General features: G+C 42.9%; 4 protein-coding genes across 5 annotated transcripts; 3 read left to right on the top strand and 1 right to left on the bottom strand.

The window, feature by feature from the left end:
• Nucleotides 1-133: 133 nt before the first annotated feature.
• Nucleotides 134-3,926, top strand: LOC127778271 (GDSL esterase/lipase ACHE-like). The gene is made up of 5 exons (XM_052304850.1): nt 134-673; nt 2,020-2,232; nt 2,328-2,497; nt 2,956-3,226; nt 3,309-3,926. Exons 1-5 carry the CDS (start codon nt 424-426, stop codon nt 3,578-3,580), a joined length of 1,176 nt encoding a protein of 391 aa, XP_052160810.1. The 5' UTR covers nt 134-423; the 3' UTR covers nt 3,581-3,926.
• A 3,722-nt stretch (nt 3,927-7,648) lies between these two features.
• On the top strand, nt 7,649-10,076 carry LOC127779962 (GDSL esterase/lipase ACHE-like). 2 transcript variants are annotated; one of them, XM_052306895.1, is made up of 5 exons: nt 7,649-8,127; nt 8,210-8,422; nt 8,524-8,693; nt 9,187-9,457; nt 9,548-10,076. In XM_052306895.1, the coding sequence occupies exons 1-5, from the start codon at nt 7,746-7,748 to the stop codon at nt 9,820-9,822; spliced, it is 1,311 nt and encodes a 436-aa protein (XP_052162855.1). In that variant the 5' UTR covers nt 7,649-7,745; the 3' UTR covers nt 9,823-10,076. The 2 variants fall into 2 exon arrangements, with proteins under 2 accessions (XP_052162855.1, XP_052162854.1); XM_052306894.1 differs by having other exon boundaries at nt 7,660-8,127; nt 9,187-9,461.
• Nucleotides 10,077-14,467: 4,391 nt separating this feature from the next.
• LOC127778444 (uncharacterized) lies at nt 14,468-18,055 on the top strand. Its single transcript, XM_052305048.1, has 5 exons — nt 14,468-15,082; nt 15,171-15,315; nt 16,093-16,252; nt 17,268-17,441; nt 17,742-18,055. Exons 1-5 carry the CDS (start codon nt 14,536-14,538, stop codon nt 17,745-17,747), a joined length of 1,032 nt encoding a protein of 343 aa, XP_052161008.1. The 5' UTR covers nt 14,468-14,535; the 3' UTR covers nt 17,748-18,055.
• A 312-nt stretch (nt 18,056-18,367) lies between these two features.
• Nucleotides 18,368-19,643, bottom strand: LOC127778445 (uncharacterized). The gene has a single exon (XM_052305050.1). It carries the CDS (start codon nt 19,531-19,533, stop codon nt 18,652-18,654), a length of 882 nt encoding a protein of 293 aa, XP_052161010.1. The 5' UTR covers nt 19,534-19,643; the 3' UTR covers nt 18,368-18,651.
• Nucleotides 19,644-19,924: the final 281 nt, after the last annotated feature.

Here is a 19,924-nt window from a genome sequence, read left to right as displayed (position 1 = left end):
CCCGTGCGCCGCGCCACCGGGCCGGCACACCGTGCGCTGTGCTCCACTCCACCATCGCTCGCGACCCGCGCCCACGCCCGCGCACCACCACACCACACCATACCACACCACGGCCATCTCGTCAGTCAGTGTGACCCATCCGGCCATCCCACCGCGCCCTCCCCCTCCCATCGCTGTCGTCCACGGCACCGCGTCGCGTTTGGGGTCTCCCACCGTTCTCTCCCGCACGCGCGCGGTCCCGCCTCCCGCCTATCTCTATCCGCAGATCCACAACCATCCATCTCCATTCGCCATTTCCGCCCACTGCCACGCCAACGCCACTGCTGCTAAGCTCCGCCTCGTCTTCCGCCCACGCTGCTCTGCTCGTCGTCGCTCTCGCTCGCAGTGCCCCGCGCGCGCGAACGAGGCGTGGTGGGGGGGGTAATGGCGCCTCCTCCGTACGCAGCCGCGGTGGTGGTGGCGACCGTCGCCGTGCTGGTGCTGGTGTCGCAGGTCTCAGTGGCCGCCGGCGCGGACTGCCGCTTCCCGGCCGTGTTCAACTTCGGCGACTCCAACTCCGACACGGGCGGGCTGTCGGCCACCTTCGGCGCCGCGCCGCCGCCCAACGGCAGGACCTTCTTCGGCATGCCCGTCGGCCGCTACTGCGACGGCCGCCTCGTCATCGACTTCATCGGTACGTACGTCTCTGAATCACTGCAACCAGAGTCTTTTTCTTTCCCCTGCACGTCTTAATCAGCTAATTAACCTTCTCTCGTTCTTTCTATTATCAACTTTTCACTGCCTCTTCTTCCGCACGACTGCACGTAGGGCCCTTGAGCCTTGACTGCATATACTTGATCGAACTGAAACCTACTCCCACTCTGAACCAATAAATATCAGCTTTAATTCGTTCCATGTGTAGGTTGCAGACACGAGATGTTTCAGCGTTTGCTGCTCGAGTGTTTTAGTGTCTCGCAATGGTTAAGCCCAAATTAAAAGTAAAAACGAACGTCTGAACAGGTTGCTCGATTGCTTTAGAACAAATGTCCGCAAAAGAAAGAGAAGGTCTACCATTTTCACGTACTGATTGATTGCTAGTGCTGTGATATCCGGCAAGCTGGCTACAACCAGCCAAGACCCAACCCAACAGTTCTAAAAAAAAAGAACCAACCCAACCATGGCCATAATTATTGACGAGCGGCCCGTGTGTCCGTGCCAACGATGGCATCGATTACACGGTATTATTGTTACTGCAACAAGTTGCTGCCGAGCGCCGACACGATCTCGATATATTCCCCACAATCCGACGAAAGGCCGGCCAGTAACTCGCGGCAAAGCATCTCTAGATACGGTCACGCCACTGCTATCAGCCATGCGATCCTCGCGGGGAGATTTTGTAGAGAGGATGTTGCATTGCAGCTGGGGAATATATCAGATACTCCTCCTTTATTTAGCTTTTGATACGAGAGACAGAAAGAAACATTACCTTAAGATAGTAGTTTGGTGGCCCTAAGGGGTCTTTTAGAAAGTTTTAGTGGTCGCTGGCCAGAAAAACTGGGAGACAAAACAGCCATGAGCTTATCATATATGCCATGCTATGCAATATTCGCTGCAGATTGTGGAAGTTTTGCTTTATAAATTCTGATTGCAGTTGAAGCATTCTGGTATAAAGTGGTGGCATTAGCATAAAGTTGTCCTGGCTAATTGGGAGAGGACCGCAAGAATAGTTGAGTAGTACACAGCAGTAGAAACCATGAACTGGAGTAGTAACCATTTGCACATGGCTCTGAACTCGGGTTCTTGTCGTCACCAACACCACTGACAGAGACGCGTGTGAAACTTATTTGAACCATTCGCCATGTACCTTAACTTTGTGATGCATGGCAGTCCGTGCTATAGCTTTGGTGCTGGTTGTAAAAGCTTCAGGCTTCAACTCACACTCTTCGGAAATCATCAAATGCAACGAGATTACTGCTATTTGAACGATCAAATGCAGATTCTTACTGTGTAAACACACACTCTTGCTCTCTGATGCTGCAGCTGAAAGCCTGGGACTGCCTTACCTCAGTGCGTACCTCAACTCGATAGGAAGTAACTTCACACAAGGTGCTAACTTTGCAACGGCCGGGTCGTCAATCAGAAGGCAGAACACATCTTTGTTCCTCTCTGGTTTCAGCCCCATTTCCTTGGACGTGCAGTCCTGGGAGTTTGAACAGTTCATCAACAGAAGCCAGTTCGTCTATAACAACAAAGGTGACAACAAAACCAAAAAATCCATTTCTGTCAGTAATTCAGTACCACGTTGAACCCAACAATCACGTTCTGTTTCGCTCCATTTCTTCACATAGGTGGAATCTACAGGGAGCTCCTACCCAAGGCTGAATACTTCTCTCAGGCGCTCTACACATTCGATATCGGCCAGAATGACATTACCACAGGCTTCTTCATAAACATGACCTCTGAACAAGTCATAGCTTACATCCCTGATCTAATGGAAAGGCTCACGAACATAATCCAGGTACAGAGATTGTACAATACTCCTACTATTTTCTTCAAAACTCAAAAGAACACCAAATTATTCTTCTCCGCTAATAACAGCAGTAGTGTAGCACATACATGCAGGGTTCTATATTGCAGAAAGAAAAAAAACAGGGGTACCGATCGATCCTAATTTTTTGAAATTGCAGAAATTTCAGAATATTCTAGTCTGAAATAATTTGAATATTTTTCTAAAATAGTTTCCTATAGGGGGACCGAAGTTGCCGAAAAGAAAATTTCGAACTGAAATATGGAACTCTACACATATGATTGTGTTTAGATTGGCCCAAAGTTTAGAATTTGGTTGAAATTGGAGACGGTGTGACTGAAAAGTTGTGTGCGTATGAAATGTTTGATGTGATGCAAAGTTGGAAGTTTGGAAAAAAAAACTTTGTAACTAAACACACCCATATACATGAGCTGATTGGTAACCTGCAGAATGTGTACGGTCTCGGAGGAAGGTACTTCTGGATTCACAACACGGGGCCGATCGGCTGCCTGCCTTACGCCATGGTGCACCGCCCCGACCTCGCCGTCGTCAAGGACGGGTCCGGCTGCTCCGTCGCCTACAACGAGGTCGCCCAGCTCTTCAACCAGAGGCTGAAGGAAACCGTGGGCCGCCTCCGGAAGACCCACGCCGACGCCGCGTTCACCTACGTCGACGTCTACTCCGCCAAGTACAAGCTGATCAGCGACGCCAAGAAGCTCGGTAAAGCTTAGCTAGTTGTGCCTAGCGAGCTCGTGCAATCCCCCCCGTGCCATTGGCGTGATGTGTTGTGTTGTGGCTGCAGGGATGGATGACCCGATGCTGACGTGCTGCGGCTACGGCGGCGGGAGGTACAACTTCGACGACAGGGTCGGGTGCGGCGGGAAGGTGAAGGTGAACGGGACGTGGGTGGTGGCGGGGAAGTCGTGCGACGACCCGCTGAAGCGGGTGAGCTGGGACGGCGTGCACTTCACCGAGGCGGCGAACAAGTTCGTGTTCGACCAGATCGCCGGCGGCAAGCTCTCCGACCCGCCGGTGCCTCTCAGGCAGGCCTGCCAGATCAGCAGAGGGCAGTGAATCGTCGCCGCCGGTGCGGGTGCATCGAGCCGTCGTCAGGTTGGGTGTGCCGTACTGCCATTTCTGCTGCTGCTGCTGCCTCTGGCTTTGTAAGTGTGCAATATTGCAGAGGCATATGGTTGATATAAAGTACATATACTGCTTCCTTTGTGCAATAAAGGGAGAATGAGATTCATAACGAGTAGCGATGAAATGCTTCTAGACAATCTGGAAGATGACAATACGATTCTGAATCATCTTAAGTTTTGTTTAGACGCCGTTGCGCCGTAATGGCACGATGTGAAGGCGTTATGCGCATGGTCTTGGACCTTTGGTTTTGTTAATGACGGTGTTTGCCGCCATGAAAGCCTCAAGCTCATCACAATGTTCTCCGGTGAGAGAAGAAGGTTAACGGGGAATCTAAATAATTCTAAAAAATAATAAATATTTGAAAAGATTGAGTTCGACTCTCTATGGGAGCGATTTTTTGAGGATTTAACGGCTTTGTGCTTTTAGTGGTAGGCGACGTACCCGTCGACAATGAGACACTTGTGGTGATTTCGTCAATCTCCATAATTTGCCGGTCCAGTCTTCGAAAATACTCATAGGAATAAGGTTTGCGTGCTTGCGTTCATATGAGTGAGTGTGCGTGCATTGTGAGTGTCTGCGTTGTACTGTGTAATTTTAAAAAATATATGTAAGTTCAAATATGAGTTTTATAAGTTTTAATTAAAAAAAGTCAAATTAAATTCTGACTAGTATGTATACATATTCACAGTTATATATATTTTTTGCTACAACTTACTGAAATCGTATTTGAATTTGCATGCATGTTTGTGGAGTTATATATTGTGTATTAATATGTCCTACCAAATTTTTATTTTTTTTAACTATTGAGATGGTATACATAAGATGAGCGGATATTCTTTCAGTTCATAACACTTTCCGTTACAATCGGACAGTAGTCTGTGTTTGAAGGTGCATGTTGGGAACACTTCTCCTCTGACAAGCACATCAAAACACTTGAGTAATTAAGTATTACTTAAAAATTAAAAAAATGAATCTTCTATCAATCTATTATCTATCTATCTTCTATTATATACTAAAAGTCCATAAAACTTCCTACAAACGCTCTTATACCGCCAAGTGGCACTCCTACAAACGCTCCTATGCCACCACGTGGCATCCTAATATTAAGGAAATTAATAAATAAATTAGAAAAAAATCATAGAAATTTTAAGGTAAAAAAAAAATTTCCAATCCACGTAATTATGTCTTAGCTAGGCCCGCAGTTTATCACGTTTCTGTATCGATCCGAGACTCTCAACAGATTGGAAAGAGGAGCTGCGATTAATCTCCGTGCATCACTTGAATAATACGAGTACAACTCGCTAGGTGCTAACTGTCAGGAAAGGAGCCATCGATCATCATGATGCCCCCTTCCTATCGAGTTGTTGTGATGCCCCTTCCGATCGATCTAGGTAAATTCATGGTGCTATATTTTTTTTTCCAATGTCACTCAAGACTAATTGCATTGTTTAGTCTAATTTTTTTTCCAATGCCACTCAAGACTAATCGTAATAGAGATTTACTTCCTTCTCTAAGTAATTAGTGAATCGTAATAGAGATTTACTTCGTCTGAGTGGGCACGAGGCATCTGCATTCTAATTCGATTGATGCCATCATCATTGCAGCCGATATAATTAACAGCGGTGAATGAGATTGGAACACATAGGTGCTCTCAGAATTATGTGCGGTAGCATTTGTACTGTAGCTCTTTTGGGGTCTGTATACAATATAGGAAAATTTTAACCATGCCACACAAATTTGTCATTGAATCATGTGGGTTCTACATGTATATGTCTACAAGGCTCCATCGTTTTGAAACAATAAATTTGTAAACTAAAAATAATTTGTAAATAAAACTTTTATATACGTGTTCTTAGTGATCTAAAAGCAAAAGCTGAAAAATAAATTTAGATGAAAAAACCCTAAAATCAACTCTAAATTTAAGATTAAAAATTCAAATTTTGGCTAATAAGATGCTTAAGAAAAAGATGAGGCCGGTAAGCAGTCAAGCGTGGCATCGGTCTGCATCCGTTAATTGAGCAGGAAGCTTCATGTGAAAATTAAACTCAGCCTCACAATGCTTAGCGAGACACCATCCCATCATCCATCTAAAAGCAAATTCCATATTTCTTCTCCTTAGGTGATTTGTAGATGCGATATAAGTTTTGCAGAGAGGATACAATACCAATATCCTTCATTAATGACATATTTTTGCAACAAAGATCATAATTGTTTTTGCAGTTATACAATTATAAAAAAAAATATTAATTAATTTAATATGGTTCAGTATAGTTTTTTCACATTTTTTTTTACTTTTCTCTTTGATGTTAAACTAATAATCACCTCCTCATAACATTACAGGTTTTCTGAAGATGTTTATGCATATTTTAAGTTATTTGTTCCCATAACAATGGTACTTTTGAAATTTTGATCTTCGGGACGAAGGTATATTATCTTATTCGCCAAGCCAATTAATTTGGCATGTTTTTCTTCCCGTAGTATTTTAAAGATTATTATAGCTTATCTTTATAAAGTATTACATCCAGATTTCCTTTACTGTTATAACTCTAAGATTGAAGAAAAAGTGATAACATGAGAATAGCTAGCTAATGAAATTAATTTGAAAGCATACAGCTCTTAAAATTTTTTATTTAAATTAATGACCCATATTTTAAACAAATTTGCATTGTTGGAAGGTAGGGAATGTTAACTAATTTGGGTAGAGCACCTGACCCTGTTTTTTCACATGTCCATATGCGCGGGCAGCACAATTTGTGTGCACATTGACCACCCTAAATTTCATGAGCATACTTGCTAAATATTTGATCGATCTTTAAATAACCATATTTAAACACTTGATTTTGGATAGTTCAAATATCAGTAAAATATTATGTCGCTACAACTAAATCAATAGTTCACGTATCCACATTATTATAAACATGCAAGGCTAAATTAATCTACATAGGTACAAACAAACCAAACAAATCCATCTAAAAATGGTGCATACTTTGTATCATTTTTATCCTATAATGTAAGGGATCATACTATTTTAGGAGGAATTAAGGGGAGGAAAAAAAAACTATGACAACTCTCATTAAATAATAAAGGATACATAGAGATAGCGAAGGCGGTTGAGATAAAATTGGATAAAAAATAAAGATGGTTGTGGTAAGATTAGGAACAAAATAAATGAGGGGTGGTTCGATGGGACAGTTAGTACTTTACAACCTTTATATTTTGGGATATGATTTGAATCCTCGGAATTATGAGACGGAGAAAGTAGAAGTAAATAGAGGTATATCTATAGTTAGATGAAATAGTCTCTTAGCCATATTTTTAATAGAAAATATCTTCAATTAATATGCCCTAAAATCTATAAATACATATATAGCATAATAAAATTTTACCTTAATTAAAGTTTAGAAAATCCAAAAATAAGATGTGCTAAATATTTTAAAAAGTAAATACACATAATACAAATGATATATAATTTCATGGTAACCAACTCCATTCTTATGACACAATATTCTTTTATAAATTCAGATTTTCAAGTAATTTTAGTTTAGACTTTATTTGCTTTAAGGGTAATTAGAAGGGAATCAAAACTAGCATTCAAAGCAATCCAAAATGAATTGTTGGCAAAAAATCACAGATTTAGAATTGAGTAAAAAATATTTCAGTAAAAAGTCACTCACACATGAACATTTGTATTATCACAAACACATTAAATAGGTGTCCGCGTATATGTGCGGGCTAACATCCTAGTTGATATAATTTTTTAAACAACTTTTATGTATTTTTTTAAAAAATATATCGTTTAGCAGTTTAGAAAGCGTACACGTGGAAAAAAGAGAGAATAAGTTACTTTAGAAAAGTGTAGATAAGTCATCCTCACGCCACGTGCAACAAACAAGGAGAAACCAATCAGACTTCCAGAAAAAGTCACAAACTCTTGTCCCCATTGTACCAGTCCTGATGCAAACCTGAGACAATGTGTGAATTCTGAATACAAACAACACCCAAACCTAGAAAAATCTTGAGAAAGAATGGACAGGGACTTCGAACGCTTCGTGGACGTGTGACTCGTTGGTTCGACACGTACACACATACCTCCCCTATGAAACATGAAACATCAGCGCTAGCTCCGAATAATCAAGTGCACAAGTCTCTCTCACACACACACTACGATCGAGCAAGGTGGAAAGAAAAAATGGCGCCTTCACGACGTCGCCGCCGCTGCACCGCCGCTCCTCCGACCACCGCCAAGCTCGTGTTGCTCCTCGTCGTGCTCCTGCTGCAACTCTCCGAGGGGGCAAGCTCCGACGGCGGCAGCGACGCGCCATGCGATTTCCCGGCGATCTTCAACTTCGGCGACTCCAACTCGGACACCGGCGGGCTCTCGGCCCTCATCGCCGTGGTGCCGCCGCCGTTCGGCCGGACCTACTTCGGCATGCCCGCCGGCCGGTTCAGCGACGGCCGCCTCACCATCGACTTCATGGGTCAGTAATACTCAGTGCGTCCCAATTACTCGGAACGAACTCTGAATCTACTGTGTTTTTTTTTGGTTTCCTGACGCTGCAGCTCAGAGCCTGGGGATTCGTTACCTCAGTGCATACCTCGATTCAGTTGGGAGTAACTTCAGTCAAGGTGCCAATTTCGCGACGGCCGCTGCGTCGATCAGACCAGCGAATGGCAGCATCTTCGTCTCCGGCATCAGCCCGATCTCCCTGGACGTGCAGACCAGCCAATTCGAACAGTTCATCAACAGAAGCCAGTTCGTTTATAGCAACATAGGTGAAGACAAATTCGATCAGCCTCTGCATATGCGCCATTCAGAGCTCAAAATTCAGTTCCATTTTTTTTGTGAAGTTGATATATACTCTGTTTTCGTGCAGGTGGAATTTACAGGGAGATTCTTCCGAAAGCTGAGTACTTCTCCAGGGCGCTCTACACGTTCGACATTGGCCAGAACGACCTGACAATGGGCTACTTCGACAACATGAGCACTGAGCAGGTCGAGGCCTACGTCCCTGATCTCATGGAGAGGTTCAGTGCAGCCATCCAGGTGCAGCTCAATGCACTGATCACAGCCTAGTTACAGTACACTTAGGTTCATTGACTGATTGACAAACTAAGAAATTTTGAATCTTCTTAGAACTTAATTTTCGAGATGATTTTAGGATCTTTTCATCATAGTTTTTTTTCTAGCATTTGCTTTTAAAACACTAATAACAGAGATATAAATGTTTTGTATTGAAACAATCTTTGCTTGTTTTGTTTATTTTTCCACGGCTTATCAGATGATCAGCGGCCTTATTGTTTCGCTTATGTTTATACTTATAAGTCAAATTCTGAATTTTCAACCTTATATTTAAAGCTAATTTTAAGAATTTTTTTTATCAAAGTTTAATTTTCGACCTATACTTTTATATCGCTAAGAAGATGTATATAAAAAAAATTATTTATAAATTATTTTTCTTTTGTAAATATGCCGTTCGAATAAAACGATAGGACTGCTCATGTGTACTGTACGTGCTCTGCTTGCTTGGTGAGTGCAGAAAGTGTACAGCCTCGGAGGGAGGTACTTCTGGGTGCACAACACGGCGCCGCTCGGCTGCCTGACGTACGCGGTGGTGCTCCTGCCGAAGCTCGCCGCGCCGAGGGACGACGCCGGCTGCTCCGTCGCCTACAACGCGGCCTCCCGGTTCTACAATGCGAGGCTGCGCGAGACCGTGGACCGGCTCAGGGCGGCGCTCCCGGACGCCGCGCTCACCTACGTCGACGTCTACTCCGCCAAGTACAGGCTCATCAGCCAGGCCAAGCAGCTCGGCACGTACGTTGATCTGACCACCGGAGCCGGAGAAGAAACACTTGAAATCGCCGCAGGATTGAAAAATTGGTGGGTATTGTTCGTTGCAGGATTCGGGGACCCGCTGCTGGTGTGCTGCGGGTACGGCGGCGGCGAGTACAACTTCGACAGGGACATCCGGTGCGGCGGGAAGGTGGAGGTGAACGGCACGTCGGTGCTGGCGGGGAAGTCGTGCGAGGACCCGTCGAGGAGCGTGAGCTGGGACGGGGTGCACTTCACGGAGGCGGCGAACAGGTTCGTGTTCGAGCAGATCGTCGGCGGCAAGCTCTCCGACCCGCCGGTCCCGCTCAGGCAGGCGTGCCGCCGGGGCGGGGGAGGGCGATGAGCAATTGAAGGCTGCTGGTTAGCACTTTCACGCGTAGATTGGTAATAAAGCAAATACGGTACAATAGTTCTAAGTTAAAGTGATATATCATCGAGCGTTTTGTAAAAAATCACAAGTGGAAATGCGACGTATACACTGAGAAAAATTTTCAGCGAAAGATGGTCTTACAAATGGTGATTTGTGTCGATTTAGCGCATTTTTTAGAATTTTATCGCTACTTTCACTTGCAAGTTATAAGAGCATCTCGACCTCAAATCTAGCCCCTATTCAATTTTTGGTAGTTAACATCTCATATATAAGTACTGAAAGCAGGTGTTGCAACATAAATACAAAGTATTGAAGAGAGTGGATTTTAAACTCAGAGGATGTTTCTCGTTATTTGCATGCATGTCACTCAAGTGATTTACAAAATTTTAAAAAATTAAGAGAATTTATTAACATGTGATATATCACTTCACAAATATGCAAGTTAAAATTCAACTTCTAAAAGCTGCAAAAGAAAAACAAATTAAACTACAGTTAGTTAACGTATTTTAATCGTTAAATTTGTCTTTTTTCATTGTGACATGTAGAAGTTAAATTTACCTTACATGTTGTGGATTCATCTATCACATATTAATCTATCTTGTCAAAAAATTTTAAATTTTTTCATAACCATTTAAGTAGCATGCTGAATATTTCCCTTAAAAGCTTATTCACAATAGTTTCATTACTATTGAAACTTATACGAATCATTTGATGATAGTAAGATCTATTGTCTTCGATGTGGAGTTGTGTTCGAACTCGAATTATGATTTTCTTAGGGCCTGTTCACTTTGATGAAAAATAATCTTACCAAAATGATTTTCTTTTGGCAAAGTTGTCAAAATTTTGGTAACTTGCCAAAATTTTGGCAGAATTTCTTATATAATTATCAAAACTAGCATGGTGGCCCGCGCAGTTTCCGCGGCTAGCATCATTATATTTTCTCTCATATAATAGCATATATGTTTTCTCATTATATTATTAAAATATATTACAATGACAAAATAATTTTAAATATTGCAATAACTTTTCAAAACTACTAATGTGTAATAACTACTCTAGTCTCCTCTTCTAATATTCCTTATTTTTTTAATTCTGAATTTCAGCTATTTCTAAATTGCATTTCCATATGGACTCTGCTTTTTCTTTTTCTCTGATTAATGTGAGAATGTTTAGGCCATGAGAGCGAACGTGGAGGCTCCTTTTTATTCCGAATTTTAGTTGGTTTTAAATTCCAATATGAACTCTATACTCTACTTCTAATATTCATTATTTTTTTAATACCAAATTTCTATTTTTTTCTTAATTGTATTTCTATATGGACTCTATACTCTACTTTTAATATTTCTTATTTTTAATTCCGAATTTCGATTATTTCCTAATTGTATTTCTATATGGACTCTATACTCTACTTCTAATATTCCTTATTTTTAATTCCGAATTTTAGTTATTTCCTAATTGTATTTATATATGGACTCTAGTCTCCTCTTCTAATATTCCTTATTTTTTAATTCCGAATTTTAACTATTTCTAAATTGTATTTCTATATGGACTCTAGACTCCTCTTTTAATATTCCCTATTTTTTAATTCCAAATTTCAGCTATTTCTAAATTGTATTTCTATATGGACTCTGCTTTTTCTTTTTCTCCGATTAATGTGAGAATTTCTAGGTCATGAGAGCGAATGTGTGAGAATTTTTAGGCCATGAGAGCGAACGTGGAGGCTCATTTTTATTCCAAATTTTAGTTGGTTTTAAATTCCAATATGAACTCTATACTCTACTTCTAATATTTCTTTTTTTTAATTCCAAATTTCTATTTTTTTCTTAATAGTATTTCTATATGGACTCTATACTCTACTTCTAATATTTCTTATTTTTAATTCGAATTTCGATTATTTCCTAATTGTATTTCTATATGGACTCTATACTCTACTTCTAATATTCCTTATTTTTAATTCCGAATTTCAGTTATTTCCTAATTGTATTTCTATATGGACTCTAGTCTCCTCTTCTAATATTCCTTATTTTTTAATTCCGAATTTTAACTATTTCTAAATTGTATTTCTATATGGACTCTAGTCTCCTCTTTAATATTCCTTATTTTTTAATTCCAAATTTCAGCTATTTCTAAATTGTATTTCTATATGGACTCTGCTTTTTCTTTTTCTCCGATTAATGTGAGAATTTCTAGGTCATGAGAGCGAACGTGGAGGCTCCTTTTTTTTTTCCGAATTTTAGTTAGTTTTAAATTCCTATATGGACTCTATACTCTACTTCTAATATTTCTTATTTTTTAATTCCGAATTTCTATTTTTTTTCTTAATTGTATTTCTATATGAACTCTATACTCTACTTCTAATATTCCTTATTTTTAATTCAGAATTTCTATTATTTCCTAATTGTATTTCTATATGGACTCTATACTCTACTTCTAATATTCCTTTTTTTTTAATTTCGAATTTCTATTATTTCCTAATTATATTTCTATATGGATTCTATACTCCTCTTCTAATATACCTTATTTTTTATTTCCGAATTTCAGCTATTTCTAAATTGTATTTTTATATGGACTCTGTTTTTTCTTTTTCTCCGATTAATGTGACAATTTCTAGGCCATGAGAGCGAACGTGGAGGCTCCTTTTTCTATTCTTGAATTTCAGCTATTTCTAAATTGTACTTCTATATGGACTCTGCTTTTTCTTTTTCTTTGATTAATGTGAGAATTTCTAGGTCATGACAGTGAACGTGGAGGCTCCTTTTTTTTTCCGAATTTTAGTTAGTTTTAAATTCCTATATGGACTCTATACTCTACTTCTAATATTTCTTATTTTTTAATTCTGAATTTCTATTTTTTTTTCTTAATTGTATTTCTATATGGACTCTATACTCTACTTCTAATATTCCTTATTTTTAATTCAGAATTTCTATTATTTCCTAATTATATTTCTATATGGACTCTATACTCTACTTCTAATATTCCTTATTTTTAATTCCGAAATTCTATTATTTCCTAATTATATTTCTATATGGATTCTATACTCCTCTTCTAATATTCCTTATTTTTTAATTTCGAATTTCAACTATTTCTAAAAGTGTATTTCTATATGGACTATAGTCTCGTCTTCTAATATTCCTTATTTTTTAATTCCGAATTTCAGCTATTTCTAAACTGTATTTCTATATGGACTCTGTTTTTTCTTTTTCTCCGATTAATTTGAGAATTTCTAGGCCATGAGAACGAACGTGGAGGCTCCTTTTTCTATTTCTTTAATTATATAATAGATTTGGTAGCAAACTAAATATAGCCACTTTTTTGGTAACTTTACCAAAATTTGGTAAGGTTGAAAATGGCATCAAAATAAACAGGCCCTTAGAGGACTACTATACAATGGAATCCCGTTTTCGAACGGGATGATACCGGTTAGGTATCATCACCTGAAACCTAACCGGTATCAAGTGATACCTGTCAAGTATCAGACGATTCCTACCACGTATCATATGATACTCGTGAGGTATCATGTGATATCTATCAGGTATCAAACGATTCCTACCACGTATCAGGTGATACTCGTGAGGTATCATGTGATACCTATCAAATATCAGACGATTTCTATCACATATCGGATGATACTTGCAAGGTATCAGATGATACCTACCAGATATCAGGTGATTCCTACTAGGTATCAGGAGCTGAGCATCGAGGCGTCGTCGCCGGCAGCCCCATCCTCCACGCCCCATGTCGGAGGTCGTCATCGGCGGCCGTGTCCTCTGTTGTCCACGCCTCACGTCGGAGGTTGTTGCCGGCGGTTGCGTCCTTCATCATCCACGCCCCACGTCAGAGCTCGTCACCGGCGGCCGCGTCCTTCGCTACCACGCCCCACACTAGACTTGTTGCTAGCGGTAGCGTCCTCTGCCGCCATGCGCCACGCCGGGCTCGTCACCAGCGCCACGTTCTCCATTGTCCACGCGCCGCGCCGCGTCGGAGCTCGTCGCCAGAGGCTGCGTCCTCCGCCGTCCATAGCCATGGCACGCCGGGAGCTCGTCACCGGCAGCCACGTCGGAGCTCGTCACCGGAGGCCCGTCGTCCACAGCCATGTGCCGGAGCTCGTCGTCGAAGGTTGCATCCTCCGTCGCCCACAACCATGCCACACCGGGAGCTCATCGCCGGCGGCCACGCCGGAGCTCGTTGCTTGCGACCGCGTCCTCCGCCATCCACACCCCATGCCGCACCGGAGCTCGTGGAGCAGTCGTGCTTTTGAGAGAGATGTGGTAGTTTGGTAGAATGGATAAGGTAGAAGGAGATAGAATCGGTGGATTGGTTACTTGCTACTCTATCCCATCCATCACGGTTAGGACGGGATCCCGTCAGATAGCATTTCTGTTTTCTTATGCTCGGAATCCCATATTGCACGTATGTATGAATTTCGTGCGAAATTGCACGTTCAAATCCGCGCTAGTCCGTATGAACATAATCCTTTTCTCTAACAACACATCCGCGCCGTAGGCGATGGTAGAATTACGATCACCCGTTGATCTCCCATCGGACGGCCCTCAACGCGTGAAGCAACAGGTCTCTCGCCTCCGGTTCTCCATTGTCCATTCACCCGGCCCATCTGCATCCCGTCGAGTCCAACCCGCCGCCGGCCCGCCGCCATCCCGCCGTCTCTCTCCCCACCACCGCGCCGCCATGTCCGCCGCCGCCGCCGCCGCCACCCTCCGGCCGACCGAGCCGCTCCCCCTCCCGAGCGGCCTCTCCCTCGCGCCGCGCCTCAAGCTGCTCCTCACCTTCTTCCGCGCCGACCTCTCCGTCCGCCCCGTCGACGAGTGGCAGCTCAAGACCGCGCTCCTCGCCTTCCTCCGCGACCCGCCCCTCTCCCTCCCCGTCCTCCCCGACTCCGACCTCTCCGTGCGTACCCTCCCCGACCTGCATAAGCGCCGCCGCGACGAGCCCGTCGCCTCGGGCGTCCTCCACGTCCGCGACCTCTCCTTCCTCCGCCCACGCCGCCGCAACGGGGATAATGAGGAGGAGGAGGAGGCCGAGGAGATGACCCGTGAGCAGGAGGAGGAGAAGTACTTCCAGTGGAGGAGCTCCCTGGTCGAGAAGCTGGCCGGGATCGAGCTCAACCTCGAGGGGGTTAAGTTTCGGATGAGCGTCGAGATCCCGCCCTCCGATGACTTCAGGGCAATGAAGAAGTCTTGGGAGAATTTCTACGCCTCCGAGCTCCTCAGTAGCAGTATGGAATTCATTTTTTTAAATGAAAATGCTGCTCTTAGTTGCGATTCTTGCTAGGTGGAGTTTGGATTGATGTTTGCTTTGTTCAGGGAATCCTGTGAGGAAGATAGCGAAAAGGCCAGACACCATTCTTGTCCGGGGTGTGCCATCCAGGTGGTTTGCGGAGACGAGGATATCATCGAAAGCCTCCACGCTGGTCACGCACACTATTTTCTCGGCACTTGGTAAAATAAGGTGCATTTTAGTGTTCTCAACTTCTGTTTCGTTCATTATATTGTAAATGCATTCATATCTCTGGGATACAAGGCAGAATATTAGTGCCGGACGTAAGCTAATAAAAGCGAAAAGAGTCCTAAACTTAGTTGACATGAGCATCCATAAGGAAATTGTTTGATTCAGTTTTGTTCAATGTCCATCCTGGTGGTTTCCTCTTTTGTTTGTGGACTCATATTTTGTTCTTACTTGCCTCCCCATTCCCGGTATACACACCTTTTGGGAGCTTAATATGCGCATTAAAATTAGCACCACCTGAAACCGGAAGGTATGCCCTGCCTAGTTGGTTTTCATCCACATATAAGTTTCTTCTCACTCATATCGCTTCTTATATTTTGAAATCTATGATCTGATTCTCCAAGATAGCAATCAAACTCAGCAAAAACCAGTTCATAGAGTTTCTGGTGTTAGTGTCTATTGCGGTAGCTTAGGTGACTGTGTTAGCTATGTTCAAAATTCATAATAAAGAAGCTTGGGAAGTAAAATGGGTAAAATAAAATTCTTTAGTAGTATTAGATATTGCACGCATAAAATCGATGTCACACAAAACAACATAAGACAGAACCCTAGTGCATCAAGCACAATAATGGAGTAATGTATATTGTATATACATGTGACTTCTGTAAATAACACTGCACCCAATTCCTTTTAAATTCTGCAGGTTATGAACTGCCCTTCACATTTTGGGGAACTTACTCTGCATACCCTTTTCTTTGGCATTCTTCTCCCAATTTTCAGGAACCTAAATATTTCTAGTGATGATGAATGGGGAGCAAAACAAGATGGAACCAATAAGGAGATTATATCTGGGCTAAATTGCAAAGTGTGGGTGCAATTTGAGAACTACGATGACTTCAACGGTGCAATGCAGGCATTATGTGGACGTTCATTAGAGAAAGTAAGATTTTCATATTCTGTTACCAGTTGTCTCTCAATCCTTAACTTTTTATTAGTTCACATAACACATATAAATGATATTGTGAGCATATCCTCTAGATTTTGTTTTGAAGTTAATATCCTCTAGATTTTCCTTTATGGTTTCCTTCTATATGGGCTTTTTGTTTCAACTGTGCAGCTCTGTTTTAGTATTGCCTACTGGCAATTATCATGCACTGACGTTGCATAGCACACATCCTTCAGACCTTCACATGCCCTTCTGATGTGCGAACTTGTATGCTAGAGGTATTTGTGGTAGTGTAGGATTGTGTTCCTTGAATCCTATATATTTTGTCCTGTTGGCCTTTTCAAATACATCCAAGCGTTCTGAGTCTTCCAATAAAGTTAGCAGGATATCACATCATTATCTTCCACTGAAGTTAACCATCACCCTCTATCAGCGTGTGTTTGGTTCAAGGGATGGGATGGGTTGGGTTGGGTTGGGTTGAACCCACTTTTAGAGTGCCAGGCAGTACCTTCCTGCGTTAGCTTGCTATGGTTATCTGGTTGCTTCCTTGTTTGGTGAACCCTGCTGATAAACATTCCATGGTCAGATAAATGGCTATGTTTATTGAAAGCAAAGTGACTACATTAGTGTTTACTAACTAGAGAAATCATTACTAAATTAGCTAGACAAGAGGACTACAAAATTACTAAGGTATCAGATACTTATAGGTATTAGAAATTATTAGAAGTGCATCAGCTTCTATGAGGATTGAGGACCACAATTGTTGGTAGGATTTGTTGCTTTCCTTCCACATACAGCTCTGATGAGTGATGACTGATATATACTCTCTCATATTCACTACCTTGGCACCACAACTCAAGTTTAAGCTGCATAAATTTGTTTACACATGGATAAATCCACATATGTATTACTATCTATGCCAGAACAGCCTCAATTAATGTCTTGTTATCATTTATGTTTTATGTTTTAGAAAACATAATGGAAGCTGACTCATCTATTCTGTTTAAAGGAAGGATCACGGTTGAAGGTAGACTATGAAGTAACTTGGGATCGTGAAGGTTTCTTCCGCAATGCACAATACGAGCCTGTTCGCAGCAATTTAGAAGAGAGAAATTCATCGGTTCATGGAAGGAAGAAACATTACACATCGCGAATTGAGTCAGATCATAGAAAGAGATTTAGGGTAGGACAACATATCAAATCTTCTAATATAAGTATTTGTGATGTGATGTGCATTCATCTTCCTTGGGTGCATCCTGATGCATATTTTCATCTTGCCGGGGGTTTAATACTGCTGAACGGCTGGGAGCATAGAATGCAATATCAACCGCATCCCATTTAGTTATCATGGATGATTTGCCTGTAGCTGTATTGATAATTGTATATATTTGTTCCTCTTGGCCTGAATGCTGTATTGCTTACTTCTTTTTTACCATTCTCTTTGTAACATTTTCTAACATCTATTATTTCCCTTATGATTCAGGATTGATGGATATAGGGCATGACATGATGGTGGGATTACTTGGTTCCAAGGACAGGGAAAATGATTGTACTGTATCATTCTGCTGTTTCATCATTAGTCTAACAGTAAAGTCTTTCTGAATTAGGTATTGCGTAGTTATTACTATTAGCCTATGTCCTGGTTGATTCCCAGAGATCATCACAACAGTCTTGCTTGTGATTTGTAAAAGAATTTGCACTGTTGGCATCTCAATGTATGCTCATTCATTGTTCAATCACAAACTCACAATTTTGCTGAATGAGAAATTGCAATGGCTAAGATCAGCCTAAGCCTGCAAATTCTAAGCATGACTGTTTGTATTGGTTAAAAGTCAGATTTTGTGAATTGACATTGACGAGGCAGGTACAATTGCATTTTCTTCTGGATTGTCAAACATAAGTTCTCTAACTTCTAGAAGTACACATGCTTGACTTTCTATTCATTGTGATCTGCGTGGCTACACAATCACATGCCTGAATCTAGAAGTTCTTTACTGATGATTATACCTAAAAACAAGGTCAACGGATAGAGCCAAGAAAAAAAAACATGTTTCCACAACGTATAAACGAATGTCGCTCTCTCAAATCAACCAGAGATCCAGAAGTCGAAGGCATAGTTAACATAGATAGAGATGAAAATAAGCTGCGTGCGGTACACCAGGGACGAGTTAATGGACAAAATTCTGTAAAATTTATGAACAATTTTGGGTAGCCACACAAGAAGGGGGCTGATGCTACATGAACACTGGCTGCAATTTGCAACCAAACTGAATCGAAACGGTAGGAAAGATAACAAAAAAAATCTGATCTTCCTGGCCACCCTACTGTATAAACATTTACAAACACGGCGTTGATTTTTTCACAGCGTGTGGTGAATGAATCCACGCGAATTACTACCCTTTCTTCCCATGTGGATGACTTCTCGGCGAGATCAACTCATGGACACCGGAGCTACCCCTCTTGCCGTGCGAAGGACCCAGCAATGGCGTCACGGCCATCTTCTTGTCGCTCGCCTTCTTGCCGAGAACCTTGACGGCTGCCTTCGATCTCCTCACGCCGTGCGCCCCGCCGGCGCCGCCGGCGCCATTAGAGCTGGCCGTCAGGATCGGCACGAGGTACCACCAGACGGAGGTGCAGCAGATGGCGAACACCTTGCCGAACACCACGAGGCTCGCCAGCAGCAGCACCGCCACGAACGGCATGTAGTGGCGCGGCCGCACGTCCGACCACGACCACCTCACGCCGGCCTTCCGCTTCGCACTCCCCGGCGCCGCCGCCGCGGCGGCGGCGGCGGGGCGCGCGGGCTTGATCACGTCCTCCCTGGGGCTGGCGGGCTCCGACGTCGGTGGCGTGGACGACTGCGACGAGGTCGCCGACGTCGCGGCCGCCTGCTGCTTCCGCTTGTTCTTCCCTCCCTTCCGCTGCTGCTGCTCCTCCTCCTCAGGCGGGAGCTTGACGACGATGGGCACCCACCCTTTCCCCTCCGACTGCACGAACCGGACGAGCACATGCTCACCACCACCGCCGCCGCCGCCCTCCCCCGGTGCGCCGCCGCCGCCGCCGCCGCCGCCGACTTGGCGAAGGATCTTCTCCCGCCGCGACTCGAGCTCGGACAGCACGGTGGAGAACTTGTCGAGCCCCCTCGACGCGTACGGGTTCTCCTTCTTCCCACCACCACCACCGCCGCTTTGCTTCTTCTTCTTCGCCTCCGGCGCCGCCGCCTTGCCGTCGACGTCCTTGAAACTGCCCGTGCCGCAGAACAACATCTCTTGCATATTACCGTGTGCGGATCAACGATTTCTGGCGCCACGGGCACGAGCCTTTTAAAGAGGATTTGCCAACGCAACGCAACGCGATCGCCTCTGTTTCTGTCCCGACTCGTTTATTTCTTGGGTCTCCGCGACGACCTGCTCTTCTTCTAGTACGTGTTATTATTATTTTTTTTGTGTGTTTTTCTTTCTGGAGCAAAGACTTGATCTTCAGATGTTGGCGCGTGATTGCTGCCTGCCTATGCGTGTGCTTGGTCAAGTATGGATGTCTGAAAGAAATATGTATTCAATTTCGTTCAGAAAGATACTACTGTTCAGTTTTGTAAAAGAAAATTAATTTCGTGCCTTGCTTGCCACGATTGACCCGGTGGAGTTGTGCGAGTAAAAAAATGCAGAG

This window comes from Oryza glaberrima, chromosome 7 (assembly GCF_000147395.1).
Source record: "Oryza glaberrima chromosome 7, OglaRS2, whole genome shotgun sequence".
In the NCBI taxonomy this organism is placed as follows: domain Eukaryota; kingdom Viridiplantae; phylum Streptophyta; class Magnoliopsida; order Poales; family Poaceae; genus Oryza; species Oryza glaberrima.
Note: the sequence above shows the minus strand (reverse complement) of the source record. Positions and strands in the feature narration are given on the sequence as shown.